Source organism: Lithobates pipiens, unplaced genomic scaffold (genome assembly GCF_037356315.1).
Source record: "Lithobates pipiens isolate NorthernLeopardFrog02 unplaced genomic scaffold, aLitPip1_a1.2 Scaffold_25, whole genome shotgun sequence".
In the NCBI taxonomy this organism is placed as follows: Eukaryota; Metazoa; Chordata; class Amphibia; order Anura; family Ranidae; genus Lithobates; species Lithobates pipiens.
Window position 1 is genome coordinate 179,615,422 of NW_027507787.1, and position 26,098 is coordinate 179,641,519.

The 26,098-nt window shown below is 43.1% G+C and overlaps 1 protein-coding gene across 1 annotated transcript in view; it reads right to left on the minus strand.

Moving 5' to 3' along the window:
- KNDC1 (kinase non-catalytic C-lobe domain containing 1) overlaps positions 1-26,098 on the minus strand; it is a 289,084-nt gene that overhangs the window by 86,106 nt on the left and 176,880 nt on the right. The window contains exons 21-22 of the mRNA XM_077455239.1: positions 17,537-17,650; positions 7,265-7,412 (exon numbers count right to left, since the gene is read on the minus strand). Coding sequence (XP_077311365.1) covers positions 7,265-7,412; positions 17,537-17,650 — 262 coding nt within the window. The remainder of the gene's footprint in view (positions 1-7,264; positions 7,413-17,536; positions 17,651-26,098) is intronic.

Consider the following 26,098-nt stretch of genomic DNA (forward strand, 5'->3'; position numbering starts at 1 on the left):
GCTAAGCCCAGTGTTTGAAGGTCAATTCCAGGCTGACTACGCAATCTGCCAGTCCAGCAGGGTCCAGTCACAATACAGTCGAAAAGCAGGCTCAGGTCAACTGTGCTGGATAGCTGCAAGCTGGCAGATAAAAACAACCAGCAGCAGCCAATGTAGATGAATCTTAATTGAAGAATAAAAAGGGATTGCTAGAAAAATTCAAAGTTTAGTCTTCGAACTGAAAGCAGCACTTAACTCTCTCAATGAACATTGACTTTTCTTAATTCTTATGCTGCTAGTTTTAAACATTTTTTTTTTTTTTTTTTACATTTCTTGTTTTTTCTTGGTTTCTACACCTAGGCAAATTATGGCTTTCTCAGCTAAGCACACCCTCTCCTGCTTGCATGCCTGAGCTAAGGGCGGGCAGACTCCAGGAAGTAAATGCTATTTGAATCATCTGCCCTTATTCAAAATGGCCATGGCCAAAAATGCTAAGGGGTGTTTCTCAAATGATTTCTCAACACAAAAAAGCATGGGGACATGGATGGATGAGTTTGTTTTGAATAATAACTCTTTGGCGTTGGCTACATGCAAATATGGGCTTGGCAGGTGGGCTTGGCGCCGAGCAGCCACAATTTGTGCGCAACGGTGCAAATAGAGCTGTGCAAAAAGAGCGTGCCCTGCTGGCACAGTTACCAGCAGCTAACGGAAAGTGATCGGGAGCTATCCGATCATGTGACTGTCATGACAGCCAATCACATTGTTCACTTGCTCTTAAACCCTGCCCCATCTCCTGGTTTTCTAAACCCCTTAAGGAGCTGGCAGGCGCCGGCTCCAAGGGGTTAGAAAATAATTAAACAGCATTTTTGGTTTGTGGTGCTCAAACAAGTATAGTTCCAGTTGAAAGAAAGACGTCCATCCTCCAGGGACACTAGCAAAACACTAAGGCTGGTGCTGGTCTACAGTTTTTAGCCAGTGTCTAATCCTGTAAACTGAAGTATAACCTGAAGGTTAAAGATTTCCTGTGTCCATTAATTGAGGAGAAAGAAAAAATATTTTAAATGTAAAAATTTTCAGTATTGCACATTATAATAGTTTCATTTATAGATTCAACCATGTCGTTTTGACACAACACTCTTTAGAATAAGAAAACACAGGAAAAACGAGAGTGAGTCTATATGTGAAGATACAGTTGTGCTCATAAGTTTGCATACCCTGGCAGAATTTATGATTTCTTGACAATTTTTCAGAGAATATGAACACCAAAACTTTTCTTTCACTCATGGTTAGTGTTTGGCTGAAGCCATTTATTATCAACTGTGTTTACTCTATTTAAATCAAAATCACAACAGAAACTACCCAAATGACCCTGATCAAAAGTTTACATACCCCAGTATGTATTGCCCCCTTTAACATCCATGACAGCTTCAAGTCTTTTGTGGCATTTGTGGATGAGGCACTTTATCTTCTCAGATGGTAAAGCTGCCCATTCCTTTTGGCAAAAAAAAATCTTGGGCTATCTTGCATGAACTGCAAGTTTGAGATCTCCCCAGAGTGGCTCAATGACATTGAGATCAGGAGACTGAGATGGCCACTCCAGAACCTTCACTTTACTCTGCTGTAGCCAATGACAGGTCGACTTGGCCTTGTGTTTTGGATCCCAGTTCGAACCCCAACATTTATGCAATCTTGAAGTTAGTTAATGGTGAGATTGAGTAATTAACTATCCACTCTCCCAGAACAACAAACAAACGATTGGTAGAGGCAAGCTCTAAAACAACTTACTGACAACACCTCTATCACTATTAAGCCAGCGGACGAGGGAGGGAATATTGTCCTGATATGCAATACTAAATATATAGCCATGTGTAACAAAATTTTGAAAAAAAAAAAACTGGTATTGTAAAATTGCGACCAGTATAGTGGAAAAATACAATCAAGAATATTACCAACTAGTTGACTTGGCATACCTCAACAACACCATTACGAAAATCACATGGGAATATATATTAGAACAAATTTCCTGATTATCCCTACTTTTTACTCCCTCCCCAAGATCCATAAAGATGCTCTCAATCCCTCTGGAAGACCCATCATATCGGGTAGAGGAGCGATTAGCGAGAATGCAAGCCGACTAGTCGATGAGCACCTAAAACCATATGTCACAATGTTTTCAATCTTATGTGAAAGACACGATTCATTTCCTCCAGATTATTGATAACCTTACAATTCCAGAGAATGCTCATCTTGTGACGATAGATTGTGGAAGCCCTTTACAGCTCCATTCCCCATGACAAGTGATTGGCGGCGATAAAACACATTATCTACCAAAGAGGGGACGAGGACTGGGTTACAACAAATTTATCCTATCCCTTTTGGAATATATTCTAAACCATAATGTCTTTACTTTCAATGGCTCACAATACCTCCAGGTGCAGGGGGTGGCAATGGGGACTTGTTGTGCCTCATCGTATGCCAACTTGCATCTGAGGGAGTGAGAACACATGTTCCTCATCAATGAGGCCTTGTCGATATACACTGACCATTTTCTTTTTTGGTTTAGGTATAGCAACGAAGTTTTCGCCACATGGGATGGTCCCCTGGACTTGTTTCAATGTCTGGAGAGAATGAATAGAAATTATTTAAATTTGACATTTACCATGTCTTCTAGTGCAGATCGCATTTCCTTCCTCAATGTGGAGGTCTACAGAAGGGGCGATGGCACCCTTCGCAGCAGTCTGTACCGCAAGGCCACAGCAGGCAACACGATACTTCACGCCTTAAACTTTCATCCCCAGACTCTAGTGAGGTCCATCACTTACAGTCAATATCTCAAAGTGAGATGTAATGCACTAATATCTTTGCAGTAGAGGTGGGTAAATTGCATGACAGATTGCTGCAGAGGGGATATTCCCATACCTCTCTCAAGAAAGCTTTCAAGTGTGCTATGTCACACACCAGACATGACCTCCTGCATTCCCATAAGTCCCCTAATCAGGATAATCCCTTAAGAATTATCACTAAATACTGCAACCAACATGTCCAAATGAGGAAAATTGTTTCCAAATTTTGGCATGCGTTTACAACGGATCCATCTTTGGATCGACTGATCTCAGATGTCCCTCTCTTCACGTTTAGGAGAGCCATATTCATTGCCACTAAACTAGTGAAAAGTGAATTTAAAAGTGACTTAGTAACTGAACACTGTAAATATAGAGGTACTTTCATATGTGGTTCGTGTGGCTACTGCAGGTACATATATACCAACCGGATGGTAGGGTTTTTCGACACAAATACTTTGCGATCTGAGAAAATTTAGAGTGATTTATATGTTGAGATGTGACTGCGGTTGCTTTTATATCGGCAAGACTAAGCTCGAGTTTTGGAAACGGGCTTACTGACATATTAAAAGCATGCAGACCTGTAATCCCGATCTACTACTGGGTAGACATACGACTATTGTCCACCAGGACAAATTCCCTAAAATCTAATTTCTTATCTTGGATCGCAATCCATCCTGTCTCCTGGGGGGAAGACTGGAACAAAGCTCTCCTCCAGCTGGAGCTACGCTGGATATATACTTTGAAGGTTCTACACCCCCCCCCCCCCCCCCGGGACTCAATGAGGTGGTCTGTTTCAAGCCTTTCCTTGAGGGGTTTGCCTCTGGGGAATGGAAAAGTAACTCTCTAGCTAGTTCTACATCAGGGACCTAATAATTATAAATAATCTTTTCCTAATTTTTTTCCTCTTCCAGCTCTTCCTTTTGTGGTTTTCTCTTATTTATTTTATGTTAAAGAATCATGTGTTCTTTGCTCAATTTTGCCTGTGTTAGTTTTGATTCTATGCTGTGTATCTTGATGTACACACTGTCATATGCAGTCCTTGCCCCCCTGGCCACAGATCTATCAGATTTGTATAATTGCTGCTTTTGAGTTTGGTTACCCACGATTTTCATGGCTGATAATGTTAGTTGTGTGTGGGATACCAATTTTTCTTTTTATCACTGCTTTATGGAATCAGACCAGCACGCTCCTGGCATGGCCAAGATGCTTTTTTGGCGATTTTAGTAGTGGCTGCGACAGGTTCCATCTGCCACCCCCCCCCCCCTGTATTTCCATGGTGACCACATCAGCGACCTACTGGAAACACTTCCATGCCAGTGGGACGCTTACACGTGGCATCACTACGTTGCATGTGCGACATGGAGGCATGGTGCGAGGATGACCCGGGGGCTTATCAGGAGTCCTGGGTATTCTTCAGCTGTGCACAACTGTTACCAATCAGGTGGGCGGCGCGGCAGATATGAGCAGGTACATTTATTTTCCAGCTCTGTTCCAGTGGCTATAGGACCATTGAGAAGAGTCCAACACTAGTAAGTGCTCTATGTATGCAGCCCTTACAATCACGTGGCTAGTGTTGGGGTGCTAGACTTAGGGAAGGGTACTACCTCTGACACACAGCATGTTATGTCCCCCCCCCTTTTTGTATTAGGGAATATAGAATAGATAGTTATACCTTACTATTCCATTCTATAGAGGGAACACAGGTATGCTCATTCCCACATGTACAAGGAAAAGAGAGCGCACGGCAGCCCTAGTGTAATTCCATTTTAATGATACAAATGCAAAATCAAAACAATAGAGGATTGCACTCACAAACATGGGACTTAGATCGCATGTACAGCAGGATGTATGTGTCCCTTCCTGGCCTGTATAACTGGGTTGGCTCCCAAGAACGAGTGGTGACAGTATGAGAAGTCACTGTGGACTCCGTTTCCTCATCTCGTCAGGCTGTGTCTGCTGTAGGGCACGTGCATGATCCAGCCCACGCTGCGTGACATCTCGCGGCCGGAGAGGAAGGACAAGGTGGGTGAGATGTCTCCTCTTTAGCTAACAAAAAAACGGTTGCCAAGACTACCTGTTTCGGAGGCGTGGCCACTTCCTTCTTAAGGTCGCGCTCTTACCACCTATTGCCTGTCTTTATATGAACCCTTCAGCCCCTCCCCCAGGACAGCCAATACCATTTGACAGACCAGGAGCATGGAGTTCACAACAGGAAACACATTCAAAGAGGGGAGGGTCTGACATTTAGCAACAGTGTCCTAAGAAAAGTTTTGAACAGGTGTATATGCATTATTTTGTTTTCTTTAATAAAATGTAATCAAAAATAGAAATAGTGTATATCTATATATAATTTTAATATATCACATTTTATATTTTAAATAGTATAGGTAAACACTATTTCTATTTTTTTTTTTTTAAAGGTAAACATAATTAATGCATATACACCTATTCAAAACTTTTAGGACATTGTTGCTAAATATCAGACCCTACCCTCTTTGAGGCCAGGTTCACACTATAGCGATGCGGGAACCTTGCGAATCCGCGGCGTTTTCCCGCATCGCACACCTCCCGCCGGCAGTTCACACTGCCCTATGCAAACGGCTGGGAGTGTCAATGATATGTTAATGACACCCCCTGATCCGTCCGCATATCGCAGTGCGATCTGCCGACTCGCACAGGAATCGGATCGCATGGTGTGAACACCCATGCGATCCGATTCTGTTGCGGACTAAAAAAAGGGTCCCGTGCGAGTTTGCTGCGGGAGCGATGCGAATTCAGCCATACTATCTGTATGGCTGAACTCGCATCGCTACGGAGATCGGATGTGATTTGCACTGCGGTGCGAATCACATCCGGATCTCCCCCCGCAGCAGTGTGAACCCGGCCTTAATGTGTTTCCTGTTGTGAACTCTGTGCTCCTGGTCTGTCCAACAGCATTCGCTGTCCCGGGGGAGGGGCTGGAGGGTTCATATAAAGACAGGCTAGAGGTGGTAAGGGCGTGACCTGAAGAAGTCCACACCTCCGAAACATGTAGTCTTGCAAACTGTTTTTTTGTTAGCTAAAGAGACGACTACCAGCTCTGAAACGCGTCAGGTATAGGATATTTTATCTACATTTGTTGTATACCTTGTATACCTTCCAGTATTCATGACCATGTCTATATTTGAATTCATTGTTCAATAAATTATTTTTATTACAATTTGCTTTTTTTGGTAGTGCCTTTAAAGTCCCACTGCTAAGGGATTTTTCATTTTCTGTTGGAACATCCAAGTATATCCCATGTGCAGCTTCCTTGCTGATGAATGCAATTGTTCCTCCAGTATTTTTTTGATAACATACTGCATTCATCTTGCTATCAATTTTGACCAAATGGCCTGTGCCTTTGTAGCTCACACATTCCCAAAACATCAGGGATCCACCTCCATGTTTCACAGTAGGAATGGTGTACCTTTCATTTTAGCCCTTGTTGACTCCTCTCCAAATGTAGTGTTTGTGGCTGTGGCCAAAAAGCAAAATTTTGGTCTCATCACTCCAAATAACTTTGTGGCAGAAGGTTTGAGGATTGTCTGTGTGCTGTTTGGCATATTGTAAGCTGGATACTTTGTGGCATTTGTGTAGTAATGGCTTTCTTCTGGCTACTCAACCATGCAGCCCATCTTTCTTCAAGTGCCTCCTTATTGTGCATCTTGAAACAGCCACTCCACATGTTTTCAGAGAGTCCTGTATTTCACCTGACGTTATTTGTGGGTTTTTCTTTGCATCCCAAACAATTTTCCTGGCAGTTGTGGCTGAAATTTTAGTTGGTCTACCTGGCCGTGGTTTGGTTTCAACCGAGCCCCTCATTTTCCACTTCTTGATTAGAGTTTGAACACTGCTGATTGGCATTCTCAATTCCTTGGATATCTTTTTATATCCCTTTCCTGTTTTATACAGTTCAACTACCTTTTTCCACAGATCATTTGACAATTATTTTGCTATACCCATGACTCAGAATCCAGAAACGTCAGTGCAGCACTGGATGAAGGATGCAAGGGTCTGTCAGGAGTCCAGGAGTTCATTGACCTTTTATACACACATACTAATTAAAAGCAAATAGATCTCAGATGAGGATGGTTGCCTTTAATAGCCATTCAAACCCCTTTGTGTCAACTTGTGTGCACGTTATCAGGCCAAAATTACCAGGGTATATTAATTTTTGATCAGGGTCATTTGGGTAGTTTCTGTTGTGGTTATGATTTAAGTAAACACAGTTGATTGATAATAAATGGCTTCAGCCAAACGCTAACCATGAGCGCAAGAAAAGTTTTTGCGTTATCATTCATATTCTCTGGAAAATGACTGGGAAATCAAATTCTGCCAGGGTATGTAAACTTATGAGCACAACTGTGTATACATAAGCTGCGAATACAGCAAATTTGATCTTTACAGATAAATAAGCTCACCTGGGAGTTGCTCAAGTCTTCTAGCCTGTCTAGCAAGTCCGGATTCACAGAGAAGTCAATGTGCCAGCAGTCCTCAATCCAAGTTTGTAACAGGATGATCGATCGATGGTAGATTTTTGCAGTTAAACAGCATGGGTCTGTGTCTTCCCTGCAAACATACAAAACAGAGTGATTGTTGTAGAACAGCAATAAAACAGGCTCAATTTACCAGTGCAACTCCGTTTACAACTGGTGATGTCACAGAGATCCAATTAATTACAATTACTAAGACTCAAATAAAATATCTTTCGGGTAGTGAAAGTTTATTCACAGGTGCAACGGGTATTATGATTATGTGGCCTGTTATTTAAGGCTGCAAAAATAGCATGGATTTAAAAGGTCTACGCAAATTTTTTTTTTTAAATCAGGTTCTTTTTATTGAAAAGATAAATTGCAGAACAAGGACATAAAATAATAAGAATAAAAAAAAAGGTAATCAACATACAATGATTAAATAGCCAACAGACATGACATTGTAGGTGACAGGTGAGTTCAGTCAGCATCGAACAACCGAGCACAACCTATATTACATAGGACTCATGTAGAGGTACCTCATGATAAGCCCTATCCAGATCCATTATTGTAACTAGGTATTACCAATAATGAATCAGGTGCAGAAGGGGAGGGGGGGGGGGGTGTAAGCAGGGTAGAGGCCCATTGGCCCATGCAACAGATTCCTCCTCCTAGGTCAACGTCCACAGTTACTCCACCTTATCAAATTTCCAAGGGCATCCTCTGCTAATGTATGTCAATTTGTAAAGTGGCAGTGCCGTGCCAACCATGGCCAGCCAGGAGGAAACCGTAGGCAGATCAGGGGAAAGCCATTTACAAATAATCACCTTTTTGTCGTAAAACAGTAAGTATGAAATGAGCAGTTTGTTGTGGTGAGATCGCTGATCATCTTCCTGGATCCCCAACAGGGCCAGCTCCAGTGACAGAGGGATTGCCATGTCTAAGTTAACATTAAGTAGTTCAAACACCTCCCTCCAAAAGATCTGTATCTTAGGGAAGTCCCAAAAATAATATGTGAAAAAGGGTACCCATATGTACTAGGCACCATGGGCAACGGGGATTCCTGTCTGGGTAAATTTTGTGGAGCCTAACGGGTGTATGATATACTCTATGGATCAATTTTATTTGTATTAACTTATCCCTAGAAGAGATAAACTTGGGGCATTGTTCCAGAGAATCCGCCCAGTCCTCCCTATCCAGGGAAGGTATATTAGTCCTCCAATTGTCCCAGAGTTTCTCAATTTTGGGTCAGTCCTAAGTAAAGTCCCATACAGGACAGATAGCAGCTTCCCAAGATCCTCCTGTGAAAGAGCCATTTCAACAGGGTCTAAGTGAAGTAGGAGCCTAGTGGGAAACTGAGCCCTAGCAGCATGTCAGAGTTGGAGGTATCTGAAGATGATGTGTTCAATGATGTCACAGAGCCTCTGCACTTCCTCCATGAACAGCATGCTTAGGATGGATTACAAGGAGGAGTGATTTCTGCACAAATAATGTCTGAGAGGTCCCTTCCTTCCTGATCTTTTTATATATATATGCCCGGCTGGTTCACCTGAGTGGATCTACATCACCTGACCCATTCCCAGGAGAGGTGATATTAAGATGAAGCAGGCATCAGGCTCTAGAGCAGGGATATGCAATTAGCGGACCTCCAGCTGCTGCAAAACTACAAGTTCCATCATGCCACTGACTCTGGGTGTCATGCTTGTGGCTGTCAGTCTTGCTATGCCTCATGGGAATTGTAGTTCTGCAACAGCTGGAGGTCCGCTAATTGCATATCCCTGCTCTAGAGATACTGGAACCTTGGAAAGGAATGTGAATAATAAGGAACCCTCCCTGTGAGATCATCCATCCCTTATACTCTGACACGCTGATTACCTTACAATAGTAAGGTAAGAAGGTAGTACACCTATGGGTGTAACACACCCCGAAGATTTTATTCACTCAAGTCACTTTGAAGATTTCACTTTACTGAAGTCACAACATCTCCTTTTAATGTTAGACAGCATTTTATTTGCACTGTATATTGATTTAGGAATCATTTACTATTTGCACTTTACCTCACTTTATGGACTTTTAGTAATAAAGTATATTTTACCATACATTTTATTTATTTTTTTACTTGTATTGCTCCATTATCTGCAATCTGTTTCTTTGCACTTTATTTTTATTATACATACTTTTATTAATATATGTAAGTGTGGGTATGTTTATTACTTAGTGACCTCCTAAGGATTCATATATTTGCACACGTATCATACTTGCACATTTGCATTTTATTGCACAGAATTTGTTTATTATACATTTTAGTGTGATCTTGTTAACACTTGAGGAGCACATCACCATATATTGATTTTTTTTTTTTTACAGATCGGAGATTACTCCAGCCAATTGTACAGCAAGTATTTTGGCAAGGACCTTAGCATCCACATTTAATAATGAGATAGGCCTGTACGAGGCACATTCTAAAGTGTCCTTACCGGGCTTGGGCACCAACACAATAACTGTCTCTGCCATAGGGTCTGGGAGGACACCCTGTTTAGCAAAGTCAGATAGGAGAGTCGTCAGTCTGGGGGCCAGCATATCAACATGTTGGGAGTAAAACTCAGTGGGAAGACCATCCACACCAGGGGTCTTACCCCCCTGCAGGCCTGAAATAGCAGCTTGGACCTCCCCTAGGATGATGTCCTCCTCTAACCTTTTCTTAGAGTCCTCCTCCAGCACCGGGAATGCAATATCCCCCAGGAATTCCTGCAGGTCCGAGGGAGAATATTGTGACCTTGAAGAGTACACCCCTTGAAAGAACTGGGAGAACCTGTTATTTATACCCTCAGGAGATGTTATCACATGACCTCCCGCATCCCAACAATGTGTGTAGAAGAAGTCTGTCCCCTGGCTTACCACGCCAGCAGCCGGCCATTCTTGTTGCTGTGTTCAAATACCCTCTGGGCAGAGTACAACATTGATTTCTTAGTATGGTTAATGCGGCACAAAGAAAGTTCCCTAAGGATCTGCTGCCATACATAATAAATGACCTCCGTGGGGGGGCCCACATATTCCCTTTCCCGTCTCTCTGCCTCTAGATCTCCCAAGGCTTTAAGCCCCATACACATTATCAGATTTTCTGCTGACTTTTATCTTCAGATTTACCAAAACCATGTAGTGCAAGGGCCTGCCTGATTGCATACAAATTGAAACTCCTAAGGTTTGACCTCATATTATATGGTTTTGGTAAATCTGAAGGAAAAAATCTGCAGAAAATCTGTGAATCAGTGTGTATGGGGCTTTAGCCTCCTCCCTCTGTACTGAGGAAATCCGGGATCACCCCGCATCCTGGCCTTAAAGGCATCCCACTGTGCACCAGAGCCAGCCGAGCTGTGATCAAGGGACCAAGTTAGTGATAGCCTCCGCCACGTCTTTCTGTATCCTAGCATCTAGGACCCAATACCTGGAGAGATACCACAACCACAGGCCCAATGGTTCAGTTAGGGATATTGTTAGGCAGATGGGTGCATGAGCAGAAATTCCTTTAGAAAGATGGCAAGCCTATCTGACCCAATTGAGGGCTGTAGCTGAAGCAAATACCAAGTCAATTCTGGAAAGGGTTTAAGGGCTTTGAATGAAGCAGAATGACAAGTATATTCCAGGGTATGAGGGTGGAAATGCTGCCACACATCTATCAACTGATACATCTCTGCCTATCGGAGGAGATCTGAAGTTGATCAGCCTGTAGAGTGAAGCCTATCCAGGTCATGGGAGGAAACCATATTGAAATCTCCAAAAATATAAAACTCAGGGGTATCATAGGCTAGTATTATTCCCATTAACTCAATAGTTGTATCCGAGCCGGAGGAGTCAGATACACACCTATCAGTACCAGACACTTATGGATACTAACATGTAAGACCACGTATCTGCCCCCCGGGTCCGTGCGCACCTCCAAGACCTGAAACGGTAAGGATTTCTGGATCAAGACACTAACACTCCGGGCGTAACAGGAGTATGTAGAATGGTAAGCTGCCCCCACCCATGATCTTCGCATAGCCAAAATTCTAGATCCTGTTAAGTGGGTCTCCAGAAGGATACATATATGCGGAGCAGCTCCCTGCAAGTACCGGAAAACTAGGGATCTCTTCAAAGCTGAATTGAGGCCCCGGACATGCCAAGAGACAATTTTAAGTTGAGCCATGGGTATTTATTGGAAAATATCTGCAGATGGGGTTGCAAAGAGACGCTGACCCGGGAAGCAGATCCACCCCCCACCACTCCCCCAACATTCTGTCTATGCACCTAGAAAAAGAAGAAGTTATGCATGTCATCATAAACTATATAGAGGGCAACAGGCCCCCAACAGGGACTAGCCCTGAACATAATCTTAACATTTCCCCAAGGACACTGCAACTGCAGTATAAACCACCACCACCCCGCATTCCCCACAATTGGAAGTAATGCTTATAATCCCAAACCTTTGCCATAACTACAGGCGACAACCGTTAATCAGAGAAGGCGTGTATCTCCATGTGACCGAGATCAGTGTTTGGAGAGTTCAGCACTTCTCAGCGGAGATGCTGGCAATAAGCAACAGCACACAGTCTTCTGGAAACTTCCAGGGGCACATACTTCAGATCCTAATCCAGTAGGATAAGACAGTCCACCAGGCCTGGAAAGTCAGTTGAGAGCAATTTAATCAGGAGACAAGTTCCATGCACTGACAAGAATTGTTAATTCGATCAAGTGAGGGACGATTGCTCATCACAGTAGCACAGTAAACACAGTAATATTGAGTTATAATGGGTAGATTTAGAAACGTACGGTCGATCTGACCAAATTAATAATGTTATTGCCATCACTGAACATTATTCACATGGCATATTAGAGTACTTACAGAGGAGACTCCCGATCACCCCATGGAGGCAGACTCTCCAGCCATGCTGCAGCTTCTTTGGGTGAGGTGAAAAAACTTACTGATTCAACATTCTGCACACTGAGGCGAGTGGGAAACAGCACACTGTATCGAATAGCCCGGGCTCTCAGCACAGCCTTCATTTGATCAAATGAGCATTGAAGCTTTTGTGTCTCCGCAGAATAGTCGGAAAAAAACATCAGTTTAGTATTTAGATATTTCAGCTCACCAACTCCTCTTGCTGCTCGTAACACTTCACCTCTGTCTCTAAAATTAAGCAACCGAAAGATCAGAGTCCGAGGAAGGGAGCCCACGGGGTTAGGGGATGGCGGGATCCTATGCGCTCGCTCCGCAATGTAATGCAGGGAGAATTGTGCATCTGGGAGAATGGAGCAGAGTAAGTCTTCCACAAAAAAAGTTTTTTCCTTCCAGCCCTTCAGGTAAACCTATCAACCGCAAATTATTGATTCGATTTCAGCATCATCCATTTTGTATTCCAGCACCCTTACCTTAGAGCGCAGAGTCTGAAGAGAGGCACCAAGCTCCGTTACGGTATCTTCTGTGTGGCTGACTCTTTGTTTCACCTCAGTCACTCGGGAGTGAATCTTATCAGGATCTTGCCTAAGCAGCCCCACATCAAGCTGCTCTGCCTCAATCTTTCCAGTCAGTGTGGCCTGACACAAAGCAATAGCCGCCATTACCTCCGGGAAGCCGAGTTGCGAGGCAGTAGGCTCCTCCATCTCCGTCTGGGGCACCATGTGAGATTTGGCTCGGGAGGGTTGCACCATGTGCGTAGCCGGAGCAGAGGAAACCTCCTCAGTTTTTTCCCCTTCCAGTGCAATCTGGTGGATCCTCAGGTCATCAAGATGCGTTCCAGTCAGAGAAGCAGCAGCAGAGAGTACTCAAAATACCGATAATTTACCACAGGCCAGCAGAGCTCTGGTCCAATGAGACCTCTCACAGCGCCATCTTGGACACGCCCACGCAAAGATTTTTAGATTTTAAACGACAAAGGGGATTGCTTTACACAGGGGGTGAGGTTGAAAAAAGACACAAGTCCAACCTATGTGTGTGATTATATGTCAGTATTACATTGTATATCCCTGTATGTTGTAGTCGTTCGGGTACCTATCTAATAGTTAAAAAAAAAAAAAAAAAATAATCGATGCTCACTGCTGATCCCACCACCTGTTGAAAGGAAGGGAATTTCTCATCCTTGCCGCTCTTACAGTAAATAACTCTCTACGCAGTTTAAGGTTAAACCAACTTCTTTTCTTCTAATTTTAATGAGTGGCCATGTGTCCTATTAAACTCCCTTGTACAAAAAAGGTTTTATCCCTATTGTGGGGTCACCAATACGGTATTTGTAAATTGAAATCATATCACCTCTCAAGCGTCTCTTCTCCAGGGAGAAATTCATAACTAATATCCGCCAGTCCCTTTATTAGCTTTGTTGCCCTTTGTACTCGCTCCATTTCCAGTACATCCTTCCTGAGGAGTGGTGCTCAGAACCGGACAGCATACTCCAGGTGTGGCCGGACTAGAGTCTTGTAGAGTGGGAAAATTATCGCTTTTATCCCTGGAGTCAATCCCCTTTTAATGCATATCAATATTCTGTTTGCTTTGCTTGCAGCAGCTTGGCATTGCATTCCATGAGCCTATCATCTACTAGGACCCCCAGGTCCTTTTCCATCCTATTCCACCTGGATTCCACCAGAGATTCCTCCCCCCCCCGTGAGTAGATTGCATTCATATTTTTGACACCCAAACGCATTATTTTACATGTTTCTACATTAAACCTCATTTGCCATGTAGTTGCCCACCCCATTAATTTGTTCAAATCTTCTTATAAGGTTCCCACATCCTGCGGAGAAGTTATTGCTCTGCTTAGCTTAGTATCGTCCGCAAATAGAGATTGACTTGTTTACCCCATCCTCCAGGTCGTTTATGAACAAATTAAACAGGATTGGTCCCAGCACAGAACCCTGGGGGACCCCACTTTCCATCCCTGCCCATTCCGAGTATTTCCCATTTATCACCACCCTCTGAACTCTGAGCCCTTGTAGCCAGTTTTCAATCCATTTACTCACCCTATGGTCCATGCCAACGGACCTTATTTGTACAGTAAACGTTTATGGGGAACTGTGTCAAATGTTTTTGCAAAAACCAGATACACCACATCTACGGGCCTTCCTTTATGTAGATGGCAGCTCACCTCCTCATAGAAGGTTAATAGATTGGTTTGGCAAGAATGATTCTTCATGAATCCATGCCGATTACTGCTAAGGATACCAGTTTCCTTACTAAAAACCTGTATATAGTCCCTTATCACCCCCTCCAAGAAGAGCTTGCATACTATGTTAAACATAACCTATCAATTATTTTGCCTCTAGGGCTACCAATCTGACCGCATTACCAGACACCCCAATAATCTGTGGCCCAGACCTTAAGGTGGAACTTTCGTCAGAAAATTTAAGTCCTGCTAGATCACTTCAGGTTGGCCCATTTTGAAGGTATAGCCATGTAAAACATTAAAATAAGTGTCTATACTGTTTAAAGTCCATTAATACACTGTCTCACCTTGCTCTGCACATGCTCAGTTGCTCTCTGTTTTTAGGGACTGTGCCAAATTTGTAGAGGCTGATCTGCTGATAGCCCAAAGATTTATTACTGCTGTTCAGGGGCTCTGGCAAAAAAAACAGTAATAATGCTGGGGGCAGTTTACAGCACACACTAACTTTGATAACATAAATATTAATGTGGAAAGTTGTTATGGGTAAAGTTCCACTTTAAGGAGTCAGAGAGCTATGACCTGTTGCCTTCCCCAACACTGTCAGTTATACAAGGGAAGCACAGCTCTTAAAGAGGTTGTAAGCCCCTGACATGAAATATGAACAAAGAATATCCTTCTATAGTGTGTATTTGTCTCAATCCAAAGCACTAAGTGTCAATTCTGTCTGCCGCTTCATTCCTCTGCTATCAAAATGAATCACTTCTGACAATTTTTCCTGACACCAAAGGGAAAAAAAGGTGACAGGGAAGGGAGTTCCAGCTGATTGACAGCCTCAGCTCTGTTCCTGTGTTAAGGGGGTGTGTCCCTTCCCTCCAATCATCTTTCAGAGCTCTCCTCGCTGAGCTCTGCAAGGTGTAGTTTTATCTTTTCAGCTCTCTGTCCCCTTTTTTTTCTGACAGCTCAGACAAGGCTTAAACATTCTGGACTTTAAACAATGTAGAGAAGAAAAGATGCAGATAGACGGGTACAATTTATGTAGGAGGATTTGTTTAATCTCTGCATCACCTAAAGGTCAGTCACATCACTGGGTATATGTAAGGGTTTACAACCACTTTCATTTTATTTAATTCCTCCACATAAATGTTACAGAGACATTGAAACGTCAGCACATCAAAGTGTATATTCACAAAAAAGGCTGTCTATAAGTACAAAGATTATGTGCCTGAATTCTTTAACTGATCATTTAAAAAACAAAAAAACAAAACCACTAGTTTAGATCTGCTCATCATTAGTAGGGAAATGGAGACACGCAAGATGTTGTGTCAGTCTTCCACACAGAACTGTACGAAACTGCAGATTTCAAAGGAGTGCATTGGTAGAAGATAGCATATCGGAGCAAGAAAATTATTATGAAATTCAAAAGCTAGTCTGACTAGTCAAGGAACCCGCAAGTTTTTTTTTTGTTTTTTTTTTCCTTTGGCCGCAGCTACAATCGATAACTAGAGTGAACCCCAAAATTGGGAGCTAGCTGTAATTCTTACGCCCCTTCCAAACTGGGGCGGGAGCGGCGTCGACAGTAAAGTGGCGCTATTTTTAGCTACGCTTTACAGTCGTTTTAGCGGCGGTAAGTGGCCGCTAGCGGGGCGGTTTTAACCCCCGCTAGCGGACGAAAAAGGGTTAAAACCACCTGCAAAGTGCCGCTGCAGCGGCGCTTTGCCAGCGGTATAGCAGCGCTGCCCCTTGATTTCAATGGGTAGGAGCAGTTTAGGAGTGGTGAATACACCGCTCCTTCACCGCTCTAAAGATGCGGCTAGCAGGATTTTTTTCACCGTCCTGCCAGCGCACGGCTCCAGTGTGAAAGCCCTCCGGGGCCGGTTTTATTCAGGCGCTACACAGGCGCTATTTTTAGCGTTGTAGCACCTGAAAACGGCCTCGGTGTGAAAGGGGCCTTAAGCTTTGACTACTTTGTATAAACAGAACAAAGAAAGAGAGAAATGGCTACTACCCAAGTGTAGCATTTATTAAAACATTTTGGTAAAATGAAAAACTCACATTTAAAAAAAATACATTAAGCCCCCCTTCACACCGATGTGACTTTGACAGTTCCAAATCGCATGACTAGTTGCACCCATTGCTGGCAATGGAACCGTACACATTGCAGCGATTATAAAAAAAAAAAAAAAGTTCCTGCACCACTTTTTACTGAATTCATTGCAACTTACATGGACTTCTGTTAAATAAAGTCGCAATGAAATCGGCAGTGCAAATCTCACTGATGCGCGGCTTTGAATTCGTGCTGAAGTAGCGTGATTTCAAAGACGTACCAGTGTGAATCAGGGCTAAAAAGTTCCTCCAGAGGTGGCTAGGCGTTCCTTGAGCTGTGGCCGATTTACCTCCTATTTGATGGTGCCTACATAGTTCTGAGTCAATGCCACTTAGAGGAACCAGTGGTATGACACCAATGATCTTGATAGCGCACTGTAAGGGGGCTATTCTTACACTGACCACCAAAGTAAGGGGCATTGTTCCCACTGACCCCCAATGAATGGGTTTTATCAGGGGTTCCCCAAGACCTAAAAATAATTTTAAGGGTTCCCCTGGGGTAAAAAGGTTGTGAAAGGCTGACCTAGACGGTTGCCACCTGCTGGAGATGTATTGGTGCACTTATTTATTATTTTTCATTTTACCAATATGTTTTAATAAATTCTACACTTAGTGGCGCTTTTCTCTCCTCCTTTTTTCTGTTTATACATGGTTTTCTGGTGGGAGCCTCCACAAATCCTGCTTGGAAGAGAGACTGCTGATGTGAATTTCATGCCACGGTGTTTTTTTTATAGACCTTTCTCTCTTTCTTTTTTTTTTTGGGCAGTTGCACCAGTGCCCTCCTTTTTTTGCATCTGGGTACGTTTAGGGTGCCATTGCCCCGTTACAGATTTTTTTTTTTTTTTTTTAGCTTTGGCTACCTGGCTGCTGGTATTGTAATGTACAAAATTATGATTTTGCTGTTCTGCCACAAAAATTCAAAATTAAAACAAGTTATTTATAAAGAACACGGCATTGGGTGGTGTAGCATATATTTCATTAGTACCTTGGCACTGTGTTATTAATCCCGTCAATAAGGAACTGCAGCAAATCTTCCTGGGAACAGAAATATCGGAAAGTGTAGAGCAACTGCTGCACATACCCATCCAGAACAGCATTCCTGTAATACAATGATATACATCAACACTTCAAAAAGTGTATACAATATACAATTCTAGCAGGTATGTTACAGATTTTCAATGACAGCTATGACATTTACTTAGTGGGACTTAATACACAATATAGTACTCAAATGCATCAGTGTGGAGGCATACAGATGGGGGTTTGGGAAGGTCACTTTTTACTTTAGGAAGAACAGTGTTATATTGAGTACACATGATACAAATATCAACTGGTTCAGCAGGAACCAGCCAACATTCAGACCGTGTGTGTGTCTGTGCCTGTCAAACAGAAACCAGTCCAACGACCAGTTTTTGTCGAAGGAACATGCTGAAAAACCAGCATCCGACCAGCTGATCAGCGCTTGCAGCTAATATCTATGAACACTGACCAGTGTGTTCTGGCGGAGAGGTAGCCCCCCTGTCAGAACACAATAGCTCAGCGGTGGAGATCGTTGTACTAACATTGCATAATTAGTACTGCAACCTCTCCGTTTTTATTTTATTTTCGCTCAGCCCACTGGGTACTTCACATGGGCCAACTATGCCTCTTTACAGCCTCATTTACCTAGCAGGTGATACCGATCGTCAAAAACGTCAGCATATGTACCAACAGTCTTACCTCTCTGTCCAGATCATGTACATTCTGTATTGACCTGTGTGCCATATGGCTGGAATGGATACAAGCTTTCATGGAACTAGAAAGACAACACCAGTGGCAAACTGCTTCACAAAATACATATCTATTTTGCCTATGTGCAACTGGGCCTTTCAGCATACATACAGCTAAATGCAGAAATAGTTGAATATATTGCAGATTACCAGTCTTTGGATGTAATGGAGGATTCATTTACATTTTCCCCCTTTATTTCATCCAGTGATCCTGCCAAAAACAGGGTGATAATGCTTACTCACCACACTCTACAGGGGAGTAGTACTGTGACAGGGGGACACACTATCAGTTTTTTTGTTGTTAAATCCAGTGGGCTGAACGAGAAGAAAAACAAACTGAAGTGCTTGGGAGGAGATTCTGTACTAACAATCCGATGTTAGTACAGCTATCTCCCCCCACTGAGTTATTGTGTTCTGATAGGGGGTGCCCCCCCACCAAAACACATCGGCCAGCGCCCTCAGCCATTGGCTGAGAGTGCTGATTGGATGCGGATCAGCAGACCATTTCTGGTTATGCCACTTCGACATGCTGCCATACACAGGAACCGAATGTCGGACGGTTTCTATTAAACAGGCTGATACCGCCCGATATTCAGGCCATGTGTATGTGGCTTTAGCCCTTTCTACTGCATAATGGAGATGAGATGTCTCCAGTCCACAGAGATAGCTGGAAACCATATAACCGATAAGAATGTAGCGCAGGCAGTTAGCGTGGTATTTTTTTTCTTCTCTTTTTTGAATAGAACAGGAAAGAAAAGAAAACTTTCGTTGGCATATTTAACAGACCTAGAGAACCAAGGAAGAGAAGTTCATTCTAAGGGTTTACAAACCTTTAAAAGGTAATCATCTTTTGGATGGAGGGATCTTGCATGTGTCACCCACATTTAGGGAACATGTTCCAGCTCCTGTCTCCAGTTCACCCGATCCCCCCTCCTCAGTGTTAAAGCAGAAGTGGGGGGATCTTCTCCCTTGCGCCCCCCCCCCTCTGTCCACACAGCTGCATCATTTGTTCACAGTTTTCTCTTAACGAATGAACTACAAGTACTGAAAGCAGAAGGTCAGGAGGAGATAGAAAGCAGGAGGTCTTGGGAGGAGTAAAGAGGATGGTTTGGGTTATTTTTTTGGTACTAAGGCCTCTTTCACACCTGAGAAATTTTCAGCTTGAAGCTCTAAAAATGCTCAACAAGCCAAATCCCATTCATTTCAATGGCCCTTGTTCACATACAGTGGTGTGAAAAAGTGTTTGCCCCCTTCCTCATTTCCTGTTCCTTTGCATGTTTGTCACACTTAAGTGTTTCGGAACATCAAACCAATTTAAACAATAGTCAAGGACAACACAAGTAAACACAAAATGCAATTTGTAAATGAAGGTGTTTATTATTAAAGGTGAAAAAAAATCCAAACCATCATGGCCCTGTGTGAAAAAGTGATTGCCCCCTAAACCTAATAACTGGTTGGGCCACCCTTAGCAGCAACAACTGCAACCAAGCGTTTGCGATAACGTGCAATGAGGCTTTTACAGCGTCCTGGAGGAATTTTGGCCCACTCATCTTTGCAGAATTGTCCTAATTCAGTTACATTAGAGGGTTTTCGAGCATGAACGGCCTTTTTAAGGTCATACCACAACATCTCAATAGGATTCAGGTCAGGACTTTGGCTAGGCCACTCCAAAGTCTTCATTTTGTTTTTCTTCAGCCATTCGGTGGTGGACTTGCTGGTGTGTTTAGGATCATTGTCCTGCTGCAGAACCCAAGTTCGTTTCAGCTTGAGTACACGAACAGATGGTCGGACATTCTCCTTTCAGGATCTCTTGGTAGACAGCAGAATTCATAGTTCCTTTTATCATGGCAAGTCTTCCAGGTCCTGAAGCAGCAAAACAGCCCCAGACCATCACACTACCACCACCATATTTTACTGTTGGTATAATCTTCTTTTTATGAAATGCAGTGTTCCTTCTACGCCAGATATACTTGGACACACACCTTCCAAAGAGTTCCACTTTTGTCTCATCGGTCCACAGAATGTTGTCCCAAAAGTCTTGGGGATCATCAAGATGTGTTGTGGAGAAATTGAGACGATCTTTGATGTTCTTTTTGCTCAGCAGTGGTTTTCTCCTTGGAACTCTGCCATGCAGGCCATTTTTGCCCAGTCTTTTCCTGATGGTGGAGGCATGAACGCTGACCTTAACTGAGGCAAGTGAGGCCTGCAGTTCCTTGGACGTTGTTGTGGGGTCTTTTGTGACCTCTTGGATGAGTCGTCGCTGCGCTCTTGGGGTAATTTTGGGCGGCCGGCCACTCCTGGGAAGGTTCACCACTGTTCCATGTCTTCGCCATTTGTGGATAATGGCTCTCACTGTGGTTCGCTGGATTCCCAAAGCTTTGGAAATGGCTTTATAACCCTTTCCAGACTGATAGATCTCAATTATTTTCTTTCTCAATTGTTCCTGAATTTCTTTGGGTCTCGGCATGATGTGTAGCTTTTAAGGATCTTCTGGTGGACCTTACTGTGTCAAGCAGCTCCTATTTAAGTGATGCCTTGATTGTGAACAGGTCTGGCAATAATCAGGCCTGGGTGTGGCTAGAGAAATTGAACTCAGGTGTGGACAACCACAGTTATAGTATGTTTTAACAAGGGGGCAATCACTTTTTCACACAGGGCCATGATGGTTTGGATTTTTTTTCACCTTTAATAATAAACACCTTCATTTACAGATTGCATTTTGTGTTTACTTGTGTTGTCCTTGACTATTGTTTAAATTGGTTTGATGTTCCGAAACACTTAAGTGTGACAAACATGCAAAGGAACAGGAAATGAGGAAGGGGGCAAACACTTTTTCACACCACTGTATGAGAGTTCCTTCACCTGGCATGAAACACACTTTTGGGACCATAGACTTCAATAGAGATGCAAACTAGCGTTTGTTGCATATTTTCTGCTCAAATAGCAGCTCTCCACCCCAATTTTCCTCTCCCACTGCTCCCCCTACTGCTTTCTATTGGCTAAACAAAAAGGCCTGAAGCTGTAAAATACCCTTTTAAAATGCTTGTAATACACTTCTAAAAACACTCAAAAACTCTCAAACAAAAAACGCCAGTAAATCGCTATGCTCAGGTGTGAATGCAGCCTAAATTGGTGAAGCTCAGGGCAGAGTTTTGGATGGGTTTGTATGACGTTGTTAAGATTATGAATTGTATTCTTTGGGTGAGTGGAAACCAGATTGGTAGAGAGGGGTGGCAGACATTAAATGGATGATAAGGTGGAAGCGTCTGCCAGCAGCATTCATGATACATTGAAGGGGGGAAAGACTATGAAAAGGTAGGCCAAAGAGGAGAAAGTTGCAATAGACAAGGTGAGAGATAACATGGAAGTGAATTAGTAACTTTGTGATTAAGAAGTGGCATGTTTTGGAGATGTTATGGAAATGAAGGCAGCAAGACTTAGGCAGTGATTGGATGTGGGACTGAAGGGAGGGGTCAGAGTCTGAGATTACACCTATCATCCTGGCCTGAAGGGAGGGACTGATAGCTGTGCATTGATCTTGATGGAAAAGTCAGGAGAGGAACAGGCGAGGTGGAAATATTAGGATCTAAATTATGGAAAGACCAAGTTTAAATAAGTGATTTGATATCCATACGTCAGTTAGTAAATTACTGATGAACAAGGACACTGATGGGGTGAGCAGAGGAGAAGGCTTAGAGAGATAGATTTGGATGTTGTCAGAATAGAATTGGTATTGGAAGCCAAGCAAGGCTATGAGCTGATCCAGGGAGGAGGTAAAAATAGAGAATAGAAAGGGTCAGAGGGTACAACCTTTGAGAACCCCTACGGAGAGAGGAAGAGGAAAGAAGTAGGTAGAGTGACATTGAAGGTCGGCTGAGATAGGTAGAATTAGAGCCAGCAAAGAGCAGAGTCTTGGAGTCCAAGGGAGTCGAGTTTTTGAGAAGTGGTTGGCTAATGTTGAAGGCATCAGGAAGGCCTAATAGTATACGGATAGTAGGTCATTAGCGAGTTTTATGGGGCCAGTTTTGGTGGGATGTCACTGAAACGGGTCAAGAATGTTATGAGTAAGGTGGTAGCGAGCTAAGCTGTCTTGGAGTATGGAGGTAAACAGGAGAAAAGAGATGGGTCTCAGAGGGAAGTATTGAATGTGAAGGTAGACATGGCATGTCAGGTTGTGGAGATACGCAGACAGTGGAGATCTTGTCAAAAATAGCTGCAATCTGGTTTTTGAAATGATTGCCAATCTCATGGACATTAAGTGCGTTAGTGGGTAGTAGCAGTGGAGAACAAAGTAGAGAGTTAAAAGATAGAAAACAGTTGATGAGGACTGAATGAGAGGGTGTTATTGAGAGTGCTGAACCAGGTCTATTTGGCAATGTGAAAGAATGAACTGTATTTTTGGATGGCAAATTTATACAGGGCGAAGTGTTGCCAGGAAGTTTAATAGTGCGGCTAGGTCTTTTGAATGTTTTGGTGTCATCTGTTTGCCAAGGCTGTAGGGGTCAGGGCATGGTTCTGTGTGTAGTGAGGTGAGCAAGCGTGTCCAGGAAGGATGAGTGTGAACAGTTGTAGAAAGAAATGGCTGGGTCAAGGCAGGACAGGGATGTCATAGATGTAGTCTGTTGCAGAGTAGAGAAGGTTTAACATAGCAAAGGTTTTTACAGTAACTGTCAGTTGGAGGGATAGGCGGTTGAAGACAGGGAGAGTATGAAGCTAAGGATGTTGTGATCGGAAAGAGGAGGAAAAGGAGTGTTGGGAGAGGTTGCAAGGAGTGCAGAGGTGATAGAATACAAAGTCAAGGATGTTGCCATCAGAGTGAGTAGAAGTGTTCGCATTTTGTTAGGGTCAAATGGGAGTTGAAAGGTAACTGGAGTGTTAAAATTAACAGGGATGTTGTCATTGCCAAGACTGATTGTGGGTATTTCAGAGGAGAGAAAGGGTAGCCTGGCAGAAAACTCATTAGGGAGGTTGATACCAGTCCAGGAGCTCGAGAGATCACAGCAATCTTCAGAAAAACTTGACAAAAGAGACCAATTTGGTGAGCTTCAAAAAGAGAGAGGGGCACTGAGGGAAGAATGAGCCTTAAATGTGCTTTGTGGGGATAGGAGGATTCCAATTCCACCTCCCTTTTATCTCCTGGATTTGGGTGAACGCCACCATGAAACAGGGAAGCTGGGAGGCAGATTCAGAGTCCTAAAGCCAGATTTCAGTTACAGCAAGTGGGTTAAAGGAGTTAAAAGGTCAAGGACAGATATGAGCTTACAGGCAGAGTGGGCATTCCAGAGAGCATATGAGAGGGGGAGGGGGGGGGGGGCTGGTTCTGGAAAGAAAAGGAAAAGAAACTAGTGTGCGGATTGTGATTTCTGACAAAGGAAGTGGGCTATACCCCAGGAGTTAGGAGAAGCAGAAGGGTGAGGGAAGTAACATGGGAGTGTGATTTATATGAAGGCACAGTGGCCTGGATGTTTCTATCAGCATGTAGATTTACAAGTAGCAGGAGGTAACAAGTGTGGTAATAGGGAGAGGGCAGGTGTGAGGGTGAAATAAAAAAGTATTACAGAGATAAAACCTAAGGGTCACAGAAATCTAAAGTTTCATTAAAACTCAGAAAATCCTTTAAAGAGCAAGGGAAGCCACCCTAAAACACAACATTTGTTATTCTCAGAACTGTGGGATGAAAATATAAGGGAATAAATATCTGAAAGAAAATTAATGCAGCCACCTTATATTCGGAATCTGCAATAAATTACTTGGTTTTGATGTGTTTTAATTACTACCCATTGCTGAGCAGTCTAGGGGGTATTGTCATAATGCTTTACTGTTTTCACATCTGAAAGACCTGCTGTGAACAGTTTCTACTCATGTTTGGATTGTCTGGATAGATGGCTGTCAATTAATGGGAAAATATGTATTCCATTGATCATTTACGATATAGAATTTTCTGAAGCCCCATTTTTTGTTGAATCCAAGTTTGTTTTTATGTGGCTTCCTGTTGTGAAGTCCCCAAAACTGCTGTACAGCTGGGCACTGTGGGGTGATTGGCACTGCTCACATAAAAAAAATCCTTTAGAAATGGTTTCCTTGCAGTTATACCACATGAAAGCAACATCTGGAAATACGGTTGTCTGAATGGAGTTTTTGAAATCCTTGAAGCAAAGGCACATCTTTTTATTTATTTTTTCCTTAGCAGAGTAACTGACAAATTGTACAGTAAAGAATACACCGAACACAGATGATCTGTAGAGGGGTTACACTTTTAACTGCTTCAGCACCTGAGTACCTCTTATGGACTAGAGCAATATCTACATTTCAGCTATGGGTGTCAATGTAAATAAAAAGCATACCTTTTATTAGACATGTGCATTCGTTTTCGTCCGAATGCATTTTCGTTCGAATTTCAGCTATTTTCGTTTTCGTTTTGACAAACGATAACGAAAGCACAAAATCCGAAAAACGAAAGATCCGACATAAATAAATGCTTTATTTTCGTTTTCATTGTTACAACAGTTCGATATAGAATAGGAGATTCGACATGACTCTGACAACAATCTGTGTCTATAGAACCTGTGTTCGAATGTGCCTAACCTTACCTCTATTAGTCCAAGATTATATAGAGAAAATATTCGACAGAGAAAAAAGATTTGACAGAGAGAAAAGATTCTGCAAGATACTGTCCTAAAAAGTGTTTGGGGACCCGGGTCCTGCCCCAGGGGACATGGATCAATGCAAAAAAAAGTTTTAAAAACGGCCGTTTTTTCGGGAGCAGTGATTTTAATAATGATTAAAGTGAAACAATAAAAGTGTAATATTCCTTTAAATTTCGTAGGGGGGGGGTTGTCTATAGTATGCCTGTGAAGGGGCGCATGTTTCCCGTGCTTAGAACTGTCCCTGCACAAAGTGTCATTTATGCAGGAAAAAAAGTCCTTTAAAATCACTCGCAGCTATAATGAATTGTCGGCTCCCGTAATACAGAGAACACTCATTGAAAGTCATTGATAAAATAAATAAATAAATAAATAAATAAAAAAGCGTGGGGGTCCCCCAAATTCAATTACCAGGCCCTTCAGGTCTGGTATGGATATTAAGGGGAACCCTGCCTCAAATTTAAGAAAAAATTTGACGTGGGGTTCCCCCTAAATATCCATAACCAGACCCTTCAGGTCTGGTATGAATATTAAGGGGAACCCCGCGTCAAATTTAAAAAAAAATTGACGTGGGGTTCCCCCTAAAAATCCATATCAGACCCTTTATCCGAGCACGCAACCTGGCAGGCCGCAGGAAAAGAGGGGGGGGACGAGAGAGCGGCCCCCCCCTCCCTCCTGAACCGTACCAGGCCACATGCCCTCAACATTGGGAGGATGCTTTGGGGGTCTGTGACCCCTCAAAGCACCTTGTCCCCATGTTGATGAAGACAAGGGCCTCATCCCCACAACCCTGGCCGGTGGTTGTGGAGGTCTGCGGGCGGGGGGCTTATCAGAATCTGGAAGCCCCCTTTAACAAGGGGACCCCCAGATCCCGCCCCCCCCCCCCCTGTTTGAAATGGTAAGGGGGTACAAAAGTACCCCTACCATTTCACAAAGAAAGTGTAAAAAATGTTTAAATAAAACAAACACACTTTTGAAAAATTCCTTTATTAAAAATAAAAAAATAAAAAAAAAAGATTCCAGCGGCGGTAATCCACTCTTGCTATCCAGCGACGGACGGTCATCTCTCCAGCGATGTCTCATGTCATCCAGCGCAGCGAATCCTCCGTCCTTCTTCTGTCTCCGTGGAGGAGA